Below are 22,862 nucleotides of genomic sequence, written 5' to 3'. Positions count from 1 at the left end.
GTCGGCACACTTGGCAAAGACTGGTTTTATTAAAATACATGCATTCTCGCCGTCACCAAAAAATAATAATAATATGGGAGAGAGAAAGCTACTTCGTCGCATGGCTCATGCACCAACGCTAGGACCAATGGGAGTGCATATCCAAACATCCAATTGGGAGCAGGGTGGTCATTTCGTCACCCATGTGTCTGGGTGTAGGGATCGTAACTCACTAAATCATGATTAAATTAAGGGATGATGTTTTTTGTCCGTTAACGTGGCTTATGTAGTCTAGTGCTCCATGGGTCTATCTCTCTCCTACCCCAAAAAAGGCACCAATGTTGTTTCATAGGGGAAGAGAAATATCGACATAGGAGAGTGTTGGCATAGGTCATGCTCTCTCGGATAGAAAACATTTTTTCTTTAATTAAAGTAAAAATCCCTATGTCCAACAAATTTTAATTTATTTCAGTATCTATCAATGTAGTGAGTTTCACCCCAAATGCATTGTTCAATGTGTCACTTAAAAAATGGATTTTCAAATAATATTTTTGTTTCATTATGATTTTTATTATATTTTGAAAATTTTTATAATTATTTAAATATTTTTTTGTCTGATACTAATTGATATCAAAACTGGTCGTGCAAAACCCTATTTTCAAGTTTTTTTCGATTGGTGTAGACCGATAATAATCCAGACCAATATCAGATCGGTATTGGTCAAAACTGATCAGAAGTAGAACCATGCTCCCAAGGAACTGCAGTTGAAGAACCTTTTACCTATATTTGGTATCCCCTATTTTTCGGGTTCTTCAAACCCCCAATTCTAGCAAGGAAGGCCTTGTCTCTGATAAATAAGATAGTGTGGCCTGCTTTCCATCCTTGGCTTCTTGATCTATGTAATCCGAATGACTCGAGCTCTTTTTGTCCAATAAATCTTCTATTTACCAAGAAACCTTCAGTTCCTTGTGAATTATTTGGATGTGAAACTGAGAAACCTGTGTGGTAAAAAACTAATAATTTTGATTGGTTGAAAGGGAACTAAAAAAAATGGAATATAAGATTAACTTCACTTTAATATTCCCACGATCATCATGGGATCTCGCTCTCCAGCCGTGGCAGGAGCTGGATGATCCAACCCAGCAAAACAAAGAAAGTTTTGATCGTTTCATAGGTGAGATCCCCCTGCCACGATTGGGGGAAAGCCAAATTCTATCATCTTTACGTTTCAAAATTTATACATATATTAAGATAGAATAAAGGCCAGCATATTCCAGTGCAGTAACAGCTGTATTAGTTGCCAAGTGGTGGGTTTGGTGGCCCCAATTAAGCTTAATCTAATTCTTCCACGTGTTAAATAAACAGATGATAGAAAAAAAAAAGAGGAGAATTTTGAACCCTTTGAAAATAACAAGAAAAACGTGAAATACAAGACAAATAATATTATTAAATTAAGATAAAAAAATTTAAGATACTAAAAATGGAACTGGTTTGGGTTCATAGTTTTTGCAGCATAAGAAGAAGAAGAAGAAGAAGAAGAAGAAGAAGTAGTCAATGGAATATGAAAAGGAAGCGTTGGGTTTATTAAAGGCCACCACCATGATCTTGGCAATGGCGGTATATAGTAAAGAAGTACAGATTTTGGATCATTCGTTTCGTTATGATTTCTTTGCTTTTTTAATAATAAAACAAGCTTTTATTATTTGTTATATTGTCATTTTCGATGATAGCTGGAGCAAGCAAGCTACCAAGTATATCCCACTTCCCACCTACTCCACCGAAAGAAAGAAAGAAAGAAAGAGGGGAAAAATATGAAACCGAATACATTATTGCGGCTCCGTTTTGTCCAATGGTTTCTCCTTCAAACCCTGTGACGTGGTGTTCAATTCTGATATAATAATCTAAGATACTTGATTGATACGTCAAAAGGTCTAGAGCTGATGAAACATGTTAAATCAAATCCTTTGACCTATATCATATTAGGCTAGTCCAATGTAGCATTTATTTACTAATATCAAATCTTAGGTATTTTATCGATATTCCAAAAACTCTAGAGTTGATGGAACCTATGAAATCAAACCCTTTAAACCTATTACATATTAGGCTGGACCAATCAAATGATTGTATTATGTTTTGAATTTTGTGTAGGTGGACTGGCTTGGTCACAAGGTCACTTTTCTCCAGTCCTTGCTTTGCCTGGCCCAGCCCAGCCTATTTTGACCTTTTCCAAACTCACCCCAGACCAGCCCAAAGAAGTCATCCTTACATGTTTCATCTTTCAATTTCTATTGGCTTCACTATCACAATATCCAATCTTCTTTATGCATTTACATACTACTTTATAAAAAAATAAACAATGAAAATAAAGCATCTTAGTTGGGCTCAATCTTAGCTGGTTTTTACCTGAAGCCTCAGCCTCAGTACAGCTTGGCCTGAACTCGGTTGGAATTTTTCAACCCTAACCCAGTCCATGGGCTGAAAATCCGAGCCCATGCAAGGGAAAATTTGGGAAGGCCAAGCTCGGGTGCAATCGTGTGGACTCAAGTTGCCCCCTAGTTCTTTAACAAGGATCGAGTTTTCCTTAAGCCACGGTGACATAGTGAATGGGAATCGATTCACTGTAGCATTTCAAATGCGTATGGGAAGTATCGAGAGAGTATTTTGGGGAAAATATATTAAAAGCTGGGTTTGTGAACCCTAGGATGGTGCGATGAACCTTCAAACACGGTGGAGGAAAACTATTTCCAAAATATAATGACCACAAAAACCAAGATTGATGGTTCATATAGTTGAATAAGTTGTGAAATTTGACATGTTATCTTTTTTTTTTTTTTTTTAGTAGAAAAATTTGACATGTTGCCAATTCAGATGACACCTTGGAAAGACTTCCAGACGGGCTGTTCTAATTTTTGACACACATTTCCCTAATAATTAACTCTTGCATGAAAGAAAAGTAAGTTTTGAATGTTAAATTTCAATTTTTTTTAACGAAGGAAATACTGTCATTTTACATATGTACTTAAAAAATATGCAATATGCATGACAATGACATCTTTTGATAATGACATAATGATATGTCATTTTCAAATTAATTTTGAAGACCTTTTTTAAACCAAAACAAGGGTTAATTAAAAGAATGTGTTAAGTTCTAAATACATCTATAGAGGAGAGCGCATGCTGGCATCTTGGGGGGCAGGTCAGTCATTTCGCCCTAAGTGGTCTTCCCTCACCAACATTTTGACAAATTTTCCCAACTTCTCACCAAATTGTCAAAAGTATACTTCTTTCTTTCACCATCATTTCAGGAGACCACGAGAAAAATGCCAAACTTTATACTAGGTTGTCTATTCCTTTCCAGCACACAATCCACCCAATGCAAGTTATTGAAGACCTAAATCTTCCCCGGTCTAGCCACGGTTCAACGAATTAGTAACGGATTGCCAAAATCAAGCGATCTGTATCAGTATTGGTGGTCAATGATATCAAGCGATCGCACATCAATGGGTCGGAACGGACTAACGGTAAAAAAATGATTTTTATTGAAAACCAAGGGTAAATCTGTTTTTTCATCATAAAAAAAAAGGGTGGGGGGAGCAAATCCAGTTTGGTATTGGCCGAGATTGATCCTGCATCCCATATCGATTCCTAAAACTGTGGTCTAGCTTTGAAAAGATGGTCAATTTACCATAGAAAATCGAGGTTTGTAACTTTAGAAATAATCTATGACATCACCCACGGTGCCTCGTGAGAGGGCGTAGGAAACACCATCAAGTAGAGATCTTTTTCTCATAATCTATATATGATGAAATATTTATAGCTAATTTGACAATAATATTAAGTTATTATTATTACTAAAAATTTCTATTTTAATTTCAATTTAATTTCACTACTCTTCCCTTCAATAGCCAACAAGTTAATGATTTAATCGGACCAGGATCCTCTGCAATACCGACGGGACGACAGTGCATATCCGACGGCACAGCAGAGGCCAGGTGGCACGTCCCACCGGTACTGCAGAGGATTTTAATACGATTTAACCACTCAACTCAATCCCTAAAAAAAAAATTAAGTGAACTTTTCATCAAACTCATAAAGTAATTAAAATCAAATTATTTTTTACTGCATTAAAATCTACCATGAATGGATACAAGCATTGTGTTTTGACCACCTAGAGGTCAATGTGTGATTAGAAGAGCTCTTAAATTTCCTCCAATCTTGAAGAACATTAGCTAGATCAGCCATTTTAGCATTTACACCACGGCAACAGTTAGCATGAACAGTAGTCACAGCTTCAAAATCTCTGCTATCTTGACAGAATCCACTAAAATAGAGTGTTTCCAAAAACTTAACTCTTAACCCTAATTCTCTGAACACACCATGCTGCATCATATTCACTAGCACATCTTGCTCTTTCAACCCTGGAGAATTATTTTTCATAGCATACCATAATTCAAATAGAGCAATGGTTTTATTGTTTGATCTAATGAAGTAGAAGCCTGTATTAATGGGGTTGGCTTCAGAACTTGGGTTACCATTGAAGTCATCACAACTGATTTGGAGATCCTCAGCTTCATTTTGGACCAATTTCAATAATGGATTCCTTAGCCACATAACATCTGTATCCTGCAATTAACAATCCATGAAACAATGAAAGCTTCATGTCTAAGGTGTTAAGAATTAACAATAATAGCAAAAGAAAAACAAGGAAAGAATCACACACACAGAATACAACAATTTGCGTGGTTCACCTAAGATCGATAAATCAGAGCTTTCACTATTCTAATGAAGAAATTACAAAACCCTCACTCACCCACTTTCCTATATAGGGTTTTGAAACGTTACAATATAGAGAAACCCTAATCCATGAAGTACAAAACTAATATGGAATTCACAATTATGAAATAACGATAGCAAAAGAAATTACAAAATTTTCACTATTTTGAAGAAGAAATTAGAAAACCCTAACCCATTGCCACCCTATATAGGGTTTTGACGCATTACAATATAGAGAAACCTTAATCCCCGAAAATACCCCCCCCCCTCCCCTCCCCGCTCCACCCCAAATAACAAAAGGGTCTATCTGAGTAGGAGAAAAGTGAACAGCACTTCCTGGATTAGCCTAAAATCAGATTTCACCAACAATAAAAGCAGCCATATGAATCAGCAATTGGCTTGAATTGAGAATCAAATGCAATCTGATTCTTAGAACCTTGACAAAATGATACAATCATGGTGCAACAACAACTAATAAGTATACTCTCCAGATGTAAAATATATATCATGGTTGTTAGAAATCAACGCCCAGAATGGCGACTTTGTAGAAGAAATTGCAAAGTGAAAGGAAAAACACACGCACAAGACAAGATTTACGTGGTTTACCCCCAAGAAGGAAGGCTATGTCCACGGCACGAATTCACTAATCTGTGAAGCAAAATACAAAACCCTCTCACATCTCTCAAAGAAATAACAACTATAAGAAAACCCTAATCCAAGAAAGTTCAAAACTGCTCCTTGTAATCCACCCGGTTCAGACCTAAACCAAAATAGATCGAAATACATATCAAATCGAAGCTCTCGATGAGCTCTACAGCGGTTAGATGTATGCACTTTTGACCATTCTGACGTGTTTCGAAGGTAAAACAGCCAGCCGAAGAATTACCACAACACTTTGAGTGTTTTATAGGTGCAACCAGAGAACCAAATTGACCTTTCAGTATGAGATAGATCATCTTATGGTCTAGTTACAAGGCCATACGAATTCTTAGTTGTGTTTGGTATGCGTTCTTGGAATGCATTCTTTAATTTCGCATTCTTAGATGATAAAAACAACTATTTTTATCATCGGAGAATATAAAATCGACCTAGAATGTGTTCCAAGAATGCATACCAAATTCAACCTAGAGTTTCATTCATGGACTTTCTTTCTCTCATATTAGAATTTTAGTTACCTAATTGTTTATCAAATCCACACAAAAACAACATAAAAAAAAACCCCATTAACTACGAACGTACCGTGAAGATAAAGTTGTAACCCCGCTTCAGAACATTACCAAGGAAAAGGGTTCTCTTCCACATCATCTTTATGAAATCTTGAGTCATATAAAACTTCTCTCCTCCAAAATCTACACCCTCTGTTTCCAATCTGTAGCACTGAAGCCTCAAAAAGTTACACCTATCATAAGCAACTTGATCCATTGCCACAACCAGAAGATGATCCACCAAGCCTTGTGTATCTTCTCCTAACCAAAAACCTTCTAAAAACAGATCAAGCATTGTCTTCTCCAGATTCTCTCTCTCAACATAAGCTCTGTTTACAATAGCAATTATAACTGTCTTATTCCCCATTGAAGCTCTCTCCAATGCTATTGTTAGTTTATCTTTTGGACAGTTTATGCTCATGGTGGTCTGATAATAGAAAAAAAAAAAATTAGATTTCACAAGAACAAACCAAACCCATTTCCTAATTCAATCAATAAGATAGATTGTATAGAAAGTTACCAGGTCTGATGAGGTTTCTCTGCATCTGGAATTCTGGAATGGAAAGAAAGGGTTGGAGAAGAAGGAAGGAGGAGGAGGCCATATGCACAGATAGAATACTCCAGCGAATAGAATAGAAACTACAACCAAATTTGCTATGTTACCCTTTGAGTAATCCATGGTTTTGCCAAGTAAAAACTGACTAATTTTGCAGGAATCTGTCAAAAAAAATAAAAAAACATAAACTCTTCTGTTTAATTGGGGTTTCTGCCGATTCAGTTCTCCAATATGTAACCGTCTTTCCGGTCAATGTTTTTAAAACTTACCAAATTAAATTAAATGTACAGTGAGAGTTAAAGGGAAATAATAGTGTGAAGAGTTTACATCAGATAAGAATACAAGAGGAGATGGGTTACATGTGATAACCTTGGTGTCCGTTATATCAGTATTGGGAATCTTACTCAGGTTAGTGTCAAGAGTTGGAGATCAGGATGGACTCGTTTTGTATTTTAAGGGGGTGCGGTGGTCATTTTATGCACCTTTGTGTTTGGGCATGGGCGTAGGGGTGATGATGTGGCGTGCGTTGCTTGACTTGGTGGTGTACTTTATCCCTAAAAAAAGACATATTCGGTACCTTTTGGTTAGAGGTGTAAATGAGTAGTCGAAATCCGTTTCCGTATCCGTTTAGCACTATCCGAATCTGTCCGAAAGCTAAACGGATGCGGATACGGATAAACTATAGCTATCCGAAAAACTATATTTACATGTACATAGATAAAATATCCGATCCGTATCCGTTAGCACTATCCGAATCCATCCGATAGCTAATCGGATGCGGATGCGGATATAGCACTATCCGAGCCGAATCCGATCCGTTTACAGCCTTGCTTTTGGTGAAGGTGTAAATTATTGGTCTAGAATCGGGTATTTGGTTTGGCTCCAAGGAGAGTTGGTATGAACGGGATTGAGTCCTGCTTCGGTTCTGAAAAGCAGTACCTTTCTCATACCTATTTGCTTCCAGTTCGGTTATGGTGTCTATTTGGTTCCGGTTCCTGTACGCGATTTATGACATAGGGGTATTAATATACTGTACTATGTATAAGTATTTTAATTAATAAATAACTCGGTACCCATATTCGGTTCGATTTTGGTACCCAAATTGAGAAAATATGGTTTTCACCATATCAATACTTGATCCTTGGTTTCCAAGGTAGCATACAAAGGTTTCTGTCATTGGAGCGGCCATGGGTATTGGTTCCTTGGTATCTAAATTCGGTTCCTATGCTGGAACAAGATCCGAACCGAATCGAGCTCGGTTCCTACATCCCAGTTCTAGATGGTAACCAAATTCCATTTGGTTCGATTCGTTTATTCGATTCGGATCCATATTCGGTTTTCAGTTTCCGGTCCAATTCTAATTGACACCCTTAACCTTGGCCACCTTGCAAGGAACTAGTGGGTTTACTTTATCCCTTTGGTAGATATCAGGTGGGAGAGGGGTTTTGCATGCCAAATCCAACCTTAATCCGGGTTGTAGGAATCCATAACCAATAATTGGACATGACCCGCTCCAAATTCATCCAAAGGGTATTCTGTCTTGAGCACAACTTCTTTGTATGGACAAGAGGTTAGAGGTCAATTGAATTTAGGTTGCAATTCGAACTGGGCTATTGGGCTTAGTGCCGGGCCTTGGGCTTATCCCAATGAAGAACCCAATTGCCCAACCCTGTAGCCCAACACATCCAGTTGGTTCATGGTTCTACTCAACCACTAGACCCCACTGTGCAAAGTGCAATATATGAGAAAAATGCCCAATATATATATAGTTTTAAAAATCGGGAATCTGATTGGTGAATCGGATGCTTCGGATCATAGTTAGCAAAAACAGGAACGGCAAAAAAATGGAGTATTACAGTACGGATTTTAAATGATAGAAACTTACAAATGGACGGTCAAATATAATGGTCCAATAAACAGAGAACGGTAAAAAACGGAAAATGGACGGTGCGGATTTTAAACGTTTATATTTCAAAAAAATGAACAAAAAAAATGATACTATTCTCATATAAACTGAGGAATTTTCATTTGAAATACATGCTTCTAATTTCGGTATCCGTGCATTGACCTTGAGTTGAAGGTGATATCATGAAAAATGTAGCCCTTCGAGTACTCTTTACGTTGGTGAAAGAATTAGGCCGATAAAAGTTTGAGAGAGAAAGATATGATCACTTAAGTCCAAGTTCTTAAAAAATGCCAAAAAAACGAAAATGTGTTTTAAACTTGTTTTAAATGCATTCAAAACAGGAATGTTTGCCGTTTGCCCTTTTTTCCCGTATAATTGGAAAACATATGGCAAAACGTATTTAAAACAGTAAAAAACAGGAACACCTTTAAAACGAAGTTCTAGACACGTTTTTACTAACAGAGATTCGGATCAAAATCGATTGACACCGATCCTGATTTCCACCGTTCATAATCCTTGTTTCTTGAATCAAAATTAGATAGGCCGATTCTTAGTCATTTTCTTTATAAATCATCTTGTATCGGACCAATTCATTGGCCAATTTCCAATTTCGAATTTTAAAAACTTGAATATATAGCAGTTGACACATTATTCATTCATTGTTAAAAGAAAAAGTTAGAAACACTTATTTTTAATAGAATCATAATATATATTTCTATTCTCCAATACACTCAAATGTATTAAGGTTACAATCATGCACTAGCATCAGCTTAATTACACACTAAAAATTTTTAGTCTATCCATGATTTAGAACAAGCACTGTGAGGAGACCATTTAAGGATTGATGTGTTATAATTGGTTAAGCCCTTATATTTGGTCCAATCTTGAAGAGTAGCCATAAGATCAATCACCTTAGCATTCATACTACGACAACAAGTTGCATGGACTATTGTGACTTCATTAAAATCACTACTATCTCTGCAAAATCCACTAAAATAGAGGGTATCCAAGATCCTCACTCTCAACCCTAATTCTTCAAACATACCCATATACATCAACTTGATTAGGACATCTTGCTCTTTAATCCCTGTAGAGTTGTCTTTCATGGCATACCATGAATCAAATAGAGAAATGGTCTTGTTGTTTGATCTAACAAAGTAGAAGCCTGTGTTGATGTAGTTGTCTTTGGATTCTGGATTTCCATTGAAGTTGTCACAACTTATTTGGAGATCTTCACTTTGGTTTTGGCTTAACCTTACAAATGGGTTCCTCAGCCACATTACATCCATATCCTGCAAACATAATAAATTTGAAAATAAAGAGTTTTTAACTAGTAGTTATAAAGCCATTATTCTCCATTTAGGCTTTTTATAAATGCCACAGAGACCCAGCTCAGTCTGATCTTATCAGGGACAATCAGGGTCGGGCTGGCCTGGGGTTGAGCTCAGCAAGGCTGGTTTTGGTTGAGATATCTCAACCCGATCTCAGGACTGGGTTGGGTTAGGGTTAGGCTACAGGGGCTCAAGGTTGGGCTAGGGTTTTAAAAAACCTGGTACTATTTCACCTCCAATATATATATAAGGGATAAAAAACACTACCTGGTCCTCCAGGGTTGTGCATCATGGGGGGTTAGGATTTTTGCCTTTTCATGGGGGTGAGGTGGTCATTTTGCACCCCCATGAGTCTAGACTGGACCGATTAGCGTTCTTTTTCCCTAAATATAATATGGGAAAATGTTTCCTACGTGGGATGCAAGGGCCACACCCACGCACAGGAAGGGCCGAAATGACTGCCCTACCCCCATGTATGGTGGAAATTCTGCCCGTATTCTCTCATTGGTTGGTGCAGCATGGCCTTTGCGTCCCCCCTGATGTGTCACATTGCACTCTCATTAGTTGGTGCGGCTTGGCCCTTGCATCTCACACAGGAAATGGCGCCCCTTTGCGAAAATGTTATTTGGGGGGGGGGGGGTGGAGATCACGCCCATTGCACCGCACCGCCCCCAATATGCCAACATGTGCACGTGACCCCTGCGCTCCCCCATAGCGAACGCTCTCTGATTAGAATAATTAATGCCAAACCTGAAGTCCGTTACTTGAGAGTTGAGAAACCATGTGAGTTTGTGAAACTGATTCATAGTTTGTTTAAATGAAACCATGTGAGATCACGCCCATTGCACCGCACCGCCCCCAATATGCCAACATGTGCACGTGACCCCTGCGCTCCCCCATAGCGAACGCTCTCTGATTAGAATAATTAATGCCAAACCTGAAGTCCGTTACTTGAGAGTTGAGAAACCATGTGAGTTTGTGAAACTGATTCATAGTTTGTTTAAATGAACCCCCCCTCAATAACGTGAGGAGAACGCCACCCAACACACTATGGACAGTACTGAATCGGACACCAATCTGATAACTTACCGGTAAAGGAAGAAATTAAACGTCAGGCAAGCTTAGTTAGAACTTAGAAGTAGTACTTACAGTGAAGATGAAACTGTAACCACGCTTGAGAACATCACCAAGGAACAGAGTTCTCCTCCACATCATCTTAATAAATTCCTGAGACATAAACAACTTCTCCCCTCCATAATCAACACCTTCCGTCTCCAATTTATAGCAATGAAGTTTCATAAATTTGCACTTGTCGAAAGCTATTTGATCCATGGCCACAAGCAATAGATGATCCACCAAATCACGGGTGTCTTCTCCAACCCAGAATCCCTCCAAGAATAGTTCAAGCATCGTTTTCCCCTTAATTCCCCCATCAGCATAAGCTTTGTTAATTATAGCAATTATAACTGTCTTATTGTACTTCACCATTGAAGCTCTCGCCAATGCCATCTCTAGCTCATCTTTCCGCCCAACAGTATTCATGATTGTCTCACTCTGCTCAGAACCCACCAAAGTAAATATTAAAATTTCACTAAATTAAACTAAGTGAACCCATTTCCTAACTCCAATAAAAATAAGATTGAGAGAAAGAAAATGCTTAATTACCTTCAATTTGGTTGGACATTGGCAGCAGTTATGGGTTGGAAAGAGAAGTAAGGAAGCAGAGGGAGACAAGATGCAGAGATAGAGAACTCCGGCGGACAGGACAGCCACTAAAGCCAAGTTTGAAACGCTGATTTTGGAGGAGTAATCAATCATGATGCAATGAGTGAGTAGTGAGTAATTTAGAAGAAGAGTTTCTTCGTAGTTAGTAAGACTCTATTTATACTTCTCACCCTTGGATTCCGGATGCTCTTCAATTTCTTTAAGAGAATTGATGGAAAACGTGGCATAAGGAGAAGGTAGTTGGAGAGAAATCCTCTTCAATAAACATTGGGTGGAGACCCAATTAATTTAACCCATTTTCCATGGATCTTGTCTTCTTATTATTACTATTTTCTAATACTTACTTAGTAATTTGGTAGGGGTCAACAATACCTAGCTGTAATAAATCCTTTTAAGAATTTGAATCCCAAATCTATATAAGCCTTATGTTACGCAACATATATAATACAAATTGATTGATGATTGATTCGGTTCTGATTTTGTTTGTGCACTATTTTAGTATAAAAAGAGTGCCACCAAGATTGAATCTAAAATGACTGAGACTTAGAAAAGATGACCAAAATGAGGTTGGTCGGTTTAGGTTCGGGTTCGATTTCGGCGTGAGAATGGTGAATTCGAAATCAAATCAATAAGGAAAGTTTGGTTTCAATTCGATTTGGTTTTTGGGTTGTATCGATTTGTTATCAAGGTTTGCTTTGGTTTCGACACCATTCGAAGGTGGGTGGTCCGCCCTGCCTAGAATAGTTCTGTATTCTATCGATTAAATACATTCAAGTGATTCTGGCGTAACAAAAAAATCCGAGAGCGATCAGCGAGAAGAAAGAGCTAGTTGCATGTGAAACACTTGATTATTTAAGCTTAAACACCTTGTTGGAACGAGGGCAGTCTTCCAGCTCTAGTTCACATCGGAGGGAATCCTAAAGATGAAAGCACCCAAACATCGATTGGGGAGGGGGGTACGTAGTAGGTTGGTCAGTTTGCTTGGACCTAGCCAAACTAATGGTCACTTATGTCAACATATATGTATGTCTAATCACAAAGCACGAAGGGCAAATCAACAAATTTGCACTTTTATCTTTCTTAGGAGTAGGAATAATCAAGAATAGCTTAGTCTTTATAGTGTAAACATTCCCTCTGTGGGATCTTGTTAATGTATTTTCATCTTTCGAAACAGCAATCAAAATCAAATTCAATCATTTGCTTCACGTTCCTTTTAAGTCTTCCTTGTCATCTGAACATTGAAAGTCTTTGGAGCCAACAGGCTGGAGTGTCATCCATTTTCACTTCGAAGAAGTCAGATTAGCGTCCACACCACTCAGGTCTCAATGATTTTGGCATGCTTGCGCATTTCAACCTACGGTCCCAAGACAGAAAAAAGTGGAAATAGATTTTCTCGATTTGATACAGTTTTGGTTTTAGAGTTGAAACAGTTCAATTTGACACCCCACATACTGACACGGCCGTGTATGAAAACTTCCCCCTTTATTTTATACAACCTTTCAAAACCCTAGACCCTATTCTTTCTATCTAATGTGTAAAGGTCACCTGTGCTTGTCTATATTTTTCACTAGCACCTTTGAAAGTTTGGACTTAGAACTTTTGACGGAAACCTTCTAGATATGTACCCAGTCTTTCTAGTCGAGAGGGTCCATGTGAGCTTAGAATTGAGATGATCAATTTGATTTTCACCGGCCAACATAATATATAGTTTTATTTCCTGTACTTGTTGGCAATTTTCAACCTGAATGATAAATCAATTGGGTTTCTTCTTATTGAGATTTGAGAATTGAATGCCAAATTTGGTCCACCCCCATGTGTTGGAGCGCATCCTGTGCCCTCAGTGCAGAGAACATTATCCCTAAAATTTATATTGTCTAGCAAGAAATTAAATCTATAGGTATACATGAACATACATGGAGATGCTTGCCAGTACAATTCGAACTAGGCCATTGGGCTTAGCCCAATGAAGAACCTAATTCTTTAACCCTGCGGCCGATTTACACATCCACTTGGCTCGTAGTTCTACTGAACCAAGATAAGTTTTAGACCCCACTATGCAATATATGAGAAAAATGCAAGAACAGCATAAGATCAACCACCTTAGCTTTCATACGCCGACAACAATTCGCATGAACTGTTGTGACTTCATTAAAATCTCTACTCTCTCTGCAAAACCCACTAAAATAGAGAACTATCAACCCCAATTGTTCTAACATACCCATATGCATCATCTTGATTAGAACATCTTGTTCTTTCATCCCTGGAGAACTATCTTTCATGTCATACCATGAATCAAATAGAGCAATGGTCTTGTTGTTTGATCTAACAAAGTAGAAGCCTGTGTTGATTAAGTTGTCTTTGGATTCTGGATGGCCATTGAACTCGTCGCAACTTATTTGGAGATCATCAGTTTGGTTTTCGCTTAATTTTACGAATGGGTTCCTCAGCCACATTACATCCATATCGTGCAACAATAATAAACGGAAATGAATTCACATTTCAAATGTGTTCTGGAAACGTTTTCGGAACAGCTTTACCAATTGGACACCCTAAAAATTGTTTCTCAGCACAAAAATGGAAAAAACTGTTTTTGTTGTTTCTCAACACAGAAACAACACCATAGATTTTTTAGGCAAGTAATTCACAAGACTTTAACTTAATAAGATAAAGTTTTCCTTTACCGCGGAGTGAAAGTTCAACACCCCCATGGTAGATCACAAACTCCTATAGAATTTTAGTATAAATTTCAAAATACCATCTTTCGACCACACACTCAAAAAAATTCCAACAAAATAAATGCTTGCACGTAGCAGCTGGTATTTAAGATTGTGAAAGAAACACTTGTCCTTTATGCATTGCATTTAATTATTTATTAATTAAAATGTCAACATAGATTAAAAATTAGTCAATTTTATAAGTTGCGAGCCGATCATTTCATCTACCCAAGGCTGTGTTTGGTATGCATTCTTGGAAATGAAAACAATAAAAACAGTAACAACTGTTTTTATTGTTTGAGAATGCATTTCAAGAATGCATACCAAACACAGCTCAAGTCTTCCAAATATAACTTTTCATACTTAACTATTCTCTCCCCTTCAAGATTGACTCCAACTCAGAGATACCCCCTACAGATGAACCAAATCTTACAAAAGTAAATGTAACTATCTATCCTTTCACACTCTTAAATCTATTAAAAAAGAACTAGGTTAAGTAAGTTAGCCATTCAGTAAAGATGAAATTCCTATTTGTATACAACACTGTTTGAAGTTCACAACCCCAAAACCCAAAAAAAAAAGAAAGAAAAGGAAACAAAACATAGATGGCTTTTGTTAACATGGTCGTGGGTTCAATCTTCCAACCCACAAATGGCCAAAAAGACAAAAGAAGGAAAGGGCAGAGACAGAAAGACGGTCTCTCTGACTCTCTCCATATCTAGCTCTAACTTGGGGAATATTTCCAATTCCAACACCTTTAAACAGCTAGTTGTGTTTGGTAGGTGGATTCATCTTCACTGAAGCTACAATGGAGCTTTAAAGATCTCCCTAGATTTAGAGGAGGTTCCAGGAGAGGATCATCTCTCTTTGGAGGTAAGAACAGTAAATGTGGAGTGTGATTGATGGGTGTCACGTTTAAGTGGAAGCTCCACTTCAAGGAAGTTCATCTCTGTTGTGTTGATCCCTCCAACTTTTGCATAGTAAGCATTGTTGTTATACCTACTAGTTTGTGACTTGTCTGTACATCCCTTTCAACAAAATTACATGAATCCCCTTCATGAACAGCATTACAACACCTTAGGTGGTTGTCTGAGAATGATGAAAAGGCTTTCACATGGCTCAGGCCAACAATTTGAATCCTCTACTTCAGTATGGAAGAACAGAGAGACTCAAAAAATTACAGGGGATTGGGGTTGGTTTTGGATGAAATTAATCACAAGTATGGAAGAACAGAAAGAGACTCAAAAAATTGGGTGATCAAATCGTCAAACCTTCTCTTAAAACTGAAATTTCACGCAAACACATGAAAGATTTGAATTTAGAGACTTATAAACTCTGCTAAAGTAATCCATTAAAAAGAAAACGTCTGCTACAGCTAAACAGAGCAGAAGAAACCAAACGTAGCCAAGAAAGAAAGAAAGAAAAGCCCATCAAAATTCAATCCAATTAATGCAGAAAAAGAAGAATAAAACCATGTAAATGATGGAAGAATTAAAAAAAAAAAGAAGAAAAAAACACTCAAGTAACTCACATGTCATCCATGAATTTGACAGCAATCATGATGCTGGTGATGAGCAATTATTTTACATTGAATAAATTGATGGGCAACAAAGGCTGCCTCTGTGCAAACCAATCCAGATAAACATAAGCGACTACAAAGCAAGACTGGCTGCAATCGGCGTACTTGGAGATCCTCTCCAGGTAGCTCTGTATTGAGATGGTGGGCCAAGTGAGGCCATGGAAGACCAAGATCTTCTACAATACCCCCTCTATGATCTTTCTAGTCAAAAACAGTTCTGTGGATATATTATTGTAAAGCTGGAAAGTTGTATTGAAAAGAAACTAAGTGATATTGAACAAGACCTAAACAAGAAAGCTTCAACTCAATTGAGCTGTGTCCCAACTTAGATGGGATAGGCAACATGAATACAGCTATTCCTAAATCAGTTTTCAAATTCTTTCAGAAAACGTATAACATCACAAGAACTACCATCCATTACCTTATTCACAAATCTATGTACTTGACCCATATAAAAGAAGTAGTTGTGAAGTGACTACTAGTATTGGATGATAGCATGAAAAAGTTCAATCTTCAGCAAACAGAAAAAGAACAGCTGGACCAAAGGGAACCAGATGGTTTCAAGTTTCCCCCCAAGAAAATGAGATTGTAACCATATAAGCAAGTGGCACAAACAAATGTCTTGTTACAATATCAAGAAATCCTTAAACCCTTAAAATCATGCCAAGATCAAAGCAGTACAAGCATGAAAAAGTTTAATCTTCAGCAAACAGAAAAAGAAACCAAAGGGAACCAGATGGTTTCAAGTTTCCCCCAAAGAAAATGAGATTGTAACCATATAGGCCAGTGGCACAAACATGTCTTGTTACAATATCAAGAAATCCTTAAACCCTTAAAATCATGCCAAGATCAAAGTACTACAAGCATGAAAAAGTTTAATCTTCAGCAAACAGAAAAAGAAAACCAGATGGTTTCAAGTTTTCCCCAAAGAAAATGAGATTGTAACCAAATAAGCCAGTGGCACAAACAAATGTCTTGTTACAATATCAAGAAATCCTTAAACCCTTAAAGTCATGCCAAGATCAGAGCACTACAAGCATGAAAAAGTTTAATCTTCAACAAACAGAAAAAGACACCATAGTGAACCAGATGGTTTCAAGTTTCCCCCCAAGAAAATGAGATTGCAACCCTACAATCCAGTGGCACAAACAAATGTTTTGTTAGAATATCAACAAATCCTTAAACCCATAAAATCATTCCAAGATCAAAGCACTGAAATACCAAAAAAACACTTCCTTTCCCACCCTTCAACAGTAAGGAAGTTGTACCTGCCAATCCCGAGCTTCACCATTAAGAGATCTGAAAAAATAATGTTAAGGTCAATCAGACTGTAGAAACAAATGTTACAAATAGCATAAACAAATGTTTTGGTACAATATCAAGAAATCCTTAAACCCTTAAAATCATGCCAAATCAAACCACTACAATACCAAAAAAAAAATAAAAAAAATCATGCCAAGATCAAAGCACTACAATACCAAAAAAGACTTCCGTGCCCACCCTTCAACAGTAAGGAGCTGCTTGCTAATCCAGAGCATCACCAATGGAGACCTGAAAAAATAATGTTAAGGTCAATTAGACTGCAGAAACAAATGTTACAAATAGCATACTGCTTACACTAATAAAATGGATGCTATGGGCACCCGTGGCTGAGGATTACATCCAACCCCACTGATATAACAGGTCCCTAACATTATTATTCTTCAGTTCCCCATATCCCTCACCAGAAATGCCATATACATCCTACAACTAGTCCAGCTTAGTAAAATATTTTGGTAAAATTGATAGACAAGATTCTTTATCTCTCTTGGATAATGGTTTTCAGTTTCTCCAATAAAATATTCCAGTACAAAACAGATATGCCATGGTATAATTCTTCTATAAACAATGACAACCTAATTGATGGAGTACATATTTACAGATGGGAGTTCAAGTGAATAACCAAAAGAAATGCATCAAGAAAAAAAATGACAGAATTACACCCTGATCATAATTTAAGAGCAAAAGCTTACTAGGACTAAAGAAAATGCATGCCCCAACTGCTATTTTCAGACAAGAAGTTGATTTTGAAATACTTTCCAGCCCTGGCAACTAGGAAAACATGAGCACTACAGCTACAACTAGTACATAACTGTCTTAAATTCCCCCTCCCCATTTTTTATCATAACTGTCTTAATTGTTGAGCTCATTGTGGGCAAAACTGATGTCTCGTCTTACCAAACACAACAGCAACTGATTGGCAAAAGATGAATCCAAAGACAGTCGCACAACAACATCACTTTTGGCTTTTACATAAGCATTGCTTACTATTTGGGAATTAAATTTATTGAAGCTTTTATATTTCTGTTTTCATTAACATTTGAAATGACTGCATTTTAAATGATACACTAGACATTTCAAATGCCTAACAATTGTACAATTTACTCGTTCTGTCATCAGTAAAAAAAAAAAGTTCTTTCATTTTTTACGGATGAGTGAAGTTATTAGTGCAAAAGATGGAAAAAGACCATATGCAAACATAGGCCGAAGAAATTCAGCGGCAGATCGTGATTCATTATAATAAATGAACCTTAGCAGAATGATCGTTAATGTACCTAAAATAGTTAAGAAACCAACACCATAGCATCATCAAATTTCTCAAGAACTTCTGTTCTTGTTGCCATTAATCTACTATAGCAAATAAATGGCATCGAGCAGATCCCCAATATATCTAAGTAGTTAAAACCTCAGTCCATATAATCGTCAAGAGTTCCCAAGAAATTTAGGTGGTTGTTTTTGTTATATATTCTAGAAATACTTGTAAAGATTTCTGTTAAAAGCTTTCATAATCATAGGAACTCAGAATTTGTAACACTTGGACATAGTACATCTAATTTTGAAAAAGTAATATAGTTAGAGAGAAACAATGCTCTGACGGACTCAGTAATTCAGAAATATAATACAACTTTAAAGGCTTTGATTTACCAAATGGATAGAGGAGAAAATAATGTTAAAGTTAAGTTGCAACTTACTTCTGCCGTGCATATCTGTACTTCTTTTAAGACCTTTTTTAATCCGACCATGCTCTCTTTTCTGAACAACAGGCAAGCTAGGGTTCCGATACGACGATGCTTTCCATTCACATTGGGTGACGATGTCCTTTGTAACAACCGATGGTACATGTTGAATCTTGTACCAATCCTCTCCCACATTTTTAGGGAGAATCCTTGCCATGAATTTTTCAGACATCTTTTTCATTGTCAACTCCTCGAGCATGGTCAGATGCTGTAACCCTTCTGGAAGGGTCTCCAGCTGCAAACATTCAATGAATTTTAGATGTTTGATGTTTGTCATTACCCCTTCCTCTAGCCTCCACTCTTTCAATTCATTCAACCACAGTAGTTCCAGTTTTTTGAGCTCAGGAAACCCTCTTGCAGAGCAGATCATTGTCTTTCCTTTTTACGCTCCCGAGGACAGTACAGGAGTTTGTAAGTGGGGCACCTTCTCTAGTTTTGCCATTGGGTCCTCCATCAAATCGGACAAATGCAAATGTATGTGAATGATGCTTTGAGGGAAGTTTGACAACCTCTCTAACTTTCCTGATAGATTCAACTCATAAAGAAGCACATTATCTGAGAAGTTCAACTCTGGGAAGATGTCATCAGTAGTTAAACTCAAGAATTGAAGATTGGGTAGTCTGCTTGTAATAGAATCTAACCACTTGGTTAAACTGGAGATCCCTACTACTTTTAATGTCCTAAGATTTCTGAACCCTTCCAAACCAATCTCACCAATCCAACTGCCCGCCTATATTTGACAAAGTTTGCAACTCCGTTAGATTCCCAATTTTGGATGGACCTTGTATATTCCCACGAGACATATATAGATGTCTTAATTGACCCATCTTGCTCAAAACAACACCTGATATGCTCTGACTGTTGACTCTGGAAGACTTTATGTCAAGGGTTTGGACGTTGACAAGTTTGGAAATGGTTTCTGGGAGACTTGCTATTTCGTTATATCTCAACCCCAAGTACCTCAAATGGATCATCTTGCCTATTTCATTCGGCAGCTCAACGATTCTCACCCTTGGGAGATCCAACACCCTGATTAAACAAAAACCACCATAAAGAAATCTCCAGTGTTGGTGGGGAAATAGTGGAGCAGTATGCCCATGAAAGAAGAAGGAACGCAGCTTTGGTGCTAGAGAGTCACGGGAGATCCACTTAGCAAGATGACTACTATGGCCAGAAACAAATAGCCTATAGGCTTGAACTGGGGATTCATTTTCAATTGCACGAGCATCCAAAAAATTCTCATCCATGGCTACGGATATGGACAGATTCCGCAGCTTGTCATGGATGCGGCTTTTTTTAATTTATGAATCGAATCTGCTCGACACTTGAAGGATACAACGATCAATCAACTCTTCCAAATAATCGTCACCCCTCTGTTCTATCAGTCCCTCCACAACCCATATTTGAATTAATTTTCTTGTTGGTATTTCATCTCCTTTAGGAAACATACCTAAACACTGGAAGCATTCTTTCAAATGAATTGACAGATCAGTGTAGGTAAGAGCTAACAACTATGAGATCTGATCGTTGGCTTCCTTACGATTCAATACTTTCTTCCACTCTCTAGGGGTTTTGGGTTTAGTCGATAATAATCGACCCAAGACAACCGCACCCAATGGTAAACCTCCATAGCTAACAAGAATTTGTCTTCCCAAATCTTCCAATTCTGGAGGTAGAATGACCGGAGAAGTTTTAGGGAAAGTTACGTTGCAAAGCAACGTAGAAAACTCTTTATGGCCTAAAAATCTCAAATTACGGGGAGGGTTCTCCATATCTGCATGCACTGCAACCTCTCGATTGCGAGTGGTAAGGAGCACTCTGCTTCTTGTTTTTGTCTCAGGGAAGACACTTTTCAAACTGTCCCAATCTTTCTTGTGCCAAACATCATCGATCACCACCAAGAATTTCTTTTTCTCGAAGTACCTACAGAGCTCCCTCTGCAACTGTTGGTTGGTCATGTGTTGCTGCTCTCCATTCCTGAGCTCAACAACTTGACACCAGAGGTCCTCCAAGAGCTCTCTAATGTCGTATGCTCGAGACATGACAATCCAAGCACAACAATCGAAATGCCTTCAAAGATCATCCCTCTTATAGATTTTCTTTGCCAGAGTGGTCTTCCCGATACCACCCATACCCACAATTGAGAGTATGGAAAGTCGTGGCTCTCCTTGGATGAGCTTCCTAACAAACATTTCTGTTTCATCTTCCCTTCCCACCACGTCCAATACTTCCTCCACCATATGGTCCCTCCTCTGAGTTGGCCTCGATGGCTCTCCAAATGGTAGAGTTTCTATGCCATATTTTAACTAGTTGGCGGAAACCTCTTTAATCTCCTCAATCCGATTGCCCAAGTCATGATGGATCTTCATTTGGGTGGTGGTGGTGCTACCAACAATGCCTGCAACTCCTTTCTGCCGTTGATTCTCAATTTTATAAATAAATTCATCTACAATGTCCTCAGCTTCGTAGGATATGGTCCTTAGTTGATTCAGCCACAGCCTTGCTCTTTCATTGTCTTTGACTTCCCCATCTGCATCTACGAGGACACAACGTATCCACTCGAGCTCATTACGGAGCGACGAGATTTTCTTGTCCACTCCGGTTTGTAATGCCGCTTCTTGTGCAATCAACTCCGTCAGTTTACTTAGGATGAATTTCACAATACTGCTAGACATTTTCCTTCACTGATGCTGCTGTTGTTGCTTGCTCACCAAGAAAATCCAGATGGGAACAAAAAGATGGCTGCAATAATCTGCAAAAAGGGCATCCCTTCATTTCTGGCAAGGTATAGTTCAACGACAAGCAGGATCATTATACCTGTATTGTTTCTTAATAAGAGAATGCAGGATCATTCTTCATTTTTCTTCTCCAGGAAATTGATTGCCTCATGTTCTTTCAAACCGGCCAACACTTGTAGCCTGGGGCAGAGAAGAAGGAAAATCAAAATTCTGTCCCAAAGCATTAGAAATATTAAGCATGGCCATAGAAACAATAACAATCACTAAAGTCATTAGGTAGTTGGAAATGACAAAACACATATTACCCAGCAAATGGGTACCACAAACCAAACATATCATGGAAATTAAACAAATGCATCTTAAAACAGAGTTAACAGATTTAAAGCTAACACTTCCAAGATACCTAGTGGCCAAAGAAATGGGTAGCTAAATCGCACTACTTGAAAAGTTGAGGCCCATCTTCTTCATCAATTCCCCAAACCATAGCAGCTTCACAAGGTAATAATACGAAGGTTATGGAAAATATTAGCAATAAAAGCTAATAAGGAAAAGATGATAATTCCATTATATAGCTTCACAACACACTGGAAAATATTTACAGGTACAATAATAGATAAGAGCAAGCAACATACCTACTCCAAGAGGTCTCATATAAGCATGCTGGGTATAGACTTGCCTCCGTTATCTACAAGATCACCGAAAATCCATGGCTGCAATAATCTGAAAACGAAGAACGAAAGAAAGAGATCGAGAGAGTGAGATAGACAGGGGAGGATAAAGGAAGGAGAAAAGGGCCCAAAGGAGGCGAAAAGCGATGGGATTTTTTCGAGCGCATGCAGGCACGCATGTACTATTGTACTCCCTACCCTCTGCACCTCTTACTTCTTTTTTTTTTGCGTTTTTTTCTTTTTTCCGGGGTTTTAAAACGGAGACATCCATCTGTACTTTCGAATCCGGATCAGTTACTCACATGGGGGCGTAGGTCTCACACCCCACCCACGCCCCCATGGAGGGTTCAGATCTGTCCCCACCCGTCCCATACAGATAACAGATCTGCATTCATATTGTGGTATCCCGTATTGTTGGAAAATGATTTTTAAAAGTTTCATACCTTTTATGTTGAAATTTGAAATTTGGTCGTTTGTGTTGCTTTTTTTGAGAGTGCATCGTTTGAGGTATGGGTATCCTAGCCCCCAATTATCAATCCCGATACTATTTCGATATTGTATCGGTGATACGGTACATATAAGGGATAAAATGATCAAAAAAATCTATTTTTGAAGGATAAGCTGATACCAAT

The 22,862-nt window shown here is 38.0% G+C and overlaps 2 protein-coding genes and 2 pseudogenes across 2 annotated transcripts; all 4 read right to left on the bottom strand.

Annotated features, from left to right (window-relative positions):
* Positions 1–4,082: 4,082 nt before the first annotated feature.
* LOC122666250 (uncharacterized protein At1g28695-like) lies at positions 4,083–6,648 on the bottom strand. Its single transcript, XM_043862411.1, has 3 exons — positions 6,478–6,648; positions 5,992–6,384; positions 4,083–4,602 (listed from the first exon to the last, which is right to left on the bottom strand). The coding sequence occupies exons 1-3, from the start codon at positions 6,634–6,636 to the stop codon at positions 4,111–4,113; spliced, it is 1,044 nt and encodes a 347-aa protein (XP_043718346.1). The 5' UTR covers positions 6,637–6,648; the 3' UTR covers positions 4,083–4,110.
* Positions 6,649–9,210: 2,562 nt separating this feature from the next.
* LOC122665940 (uncharacterized protein At1g28695-like) lies at positions 9,211–13,937 on the bottom strand. The gene is made up of 3 exons (XM_043862065.1): positions 13,575–13,937; positions 10,900–11,304; positions 9,211–9,711 (listed from the first exon to the last, which is right to left on the bottom strand). The coding sequence occupies exons 1-3, from the start codon at positions 13,935–13,937 to the stop codon at positions 9,211–9,213; spliced, it is 1,269 nt and encodes a 422-aa protein (XP_043718000.1).
* A 795-nt stretch (positions 13,938–14,732) lies between these two features.
* Positions 14,733–19,101, bottom strand: LOC122665939 (annotated as a pseudogene).
* A 64-nt stretch (positions 19,102–19,165) lies between these two features.
* Positions 19,166–21,067, bottom strand: LOC122665938 (annotated as a pseudogene).
* Between the last annotated feature and the right edge of the window lie 1,795 nt (positions 21,068–22,862).

The sequence above is a fragment of the Telopea speciosissima genome, chromosome 6, assembly GCF_018873765.1.
Source record: "Telopea speciosissima isolate NSW1024214 ecotype Mountain lineage chromosome 6, Tspe_v1, whole genome shotgun sequence".
Lineage (NCBI taxonomy): Eukaryota > Viridiplantae > Streptophyta > Magnoliopsida > Proteales > Proteaceae > Telopea > Telopea speciosissima.
Note: the sequence above shows the minus strand (reverse complement) of the source record. Positions and strands in the feature narration are given on the sequence as shown.

Bases quoted from the DNA above. Each gene is read 5' to 3' on its own strand.
- LOC122666250 (XM_043862411.1), bottom strand. From the start codon at position 6,636: ATGGATTACTCAAAGGGTAACATAGCAAATTTGGTTGTAGTTTCTATT. The intron at 6,385-6,477 runs GTAACTTTCTAT...TTCTATTATCAG, and splicing joins GAGAAACCTCATCAGACCTG to ACCACCATGAGCATAAACTG. The intron at 4,603-5,991 runs GTACGTTCGTAG...TGTTAATTGCAG, and splicing joins GTTACAACTTTATCTTCACG to GATACAGATGTTATGTGGCT.
- LOC122665940 (XM_043862065.1), bottom strand. From the start codon at position 13,937: ATGGATGTAATGTGGCTGAGGAACCCATTCGTAAAATTAAGCGAAAAC. The intron at 11,305-13,574 runs GTGGTTGATCTT...GGTTCTGAGCAG, and splicing joins GTCGGCGTATGAAAGCTAAG to AGTGAGACAATCATGAATAC. The intron at 9,712-10,899 runs GTAAGTACTACT...TTATGTTTGCAG, and splicing joins GTTACAGTTTCATCTTCACT to GATATGGATGTAATGTGGCT.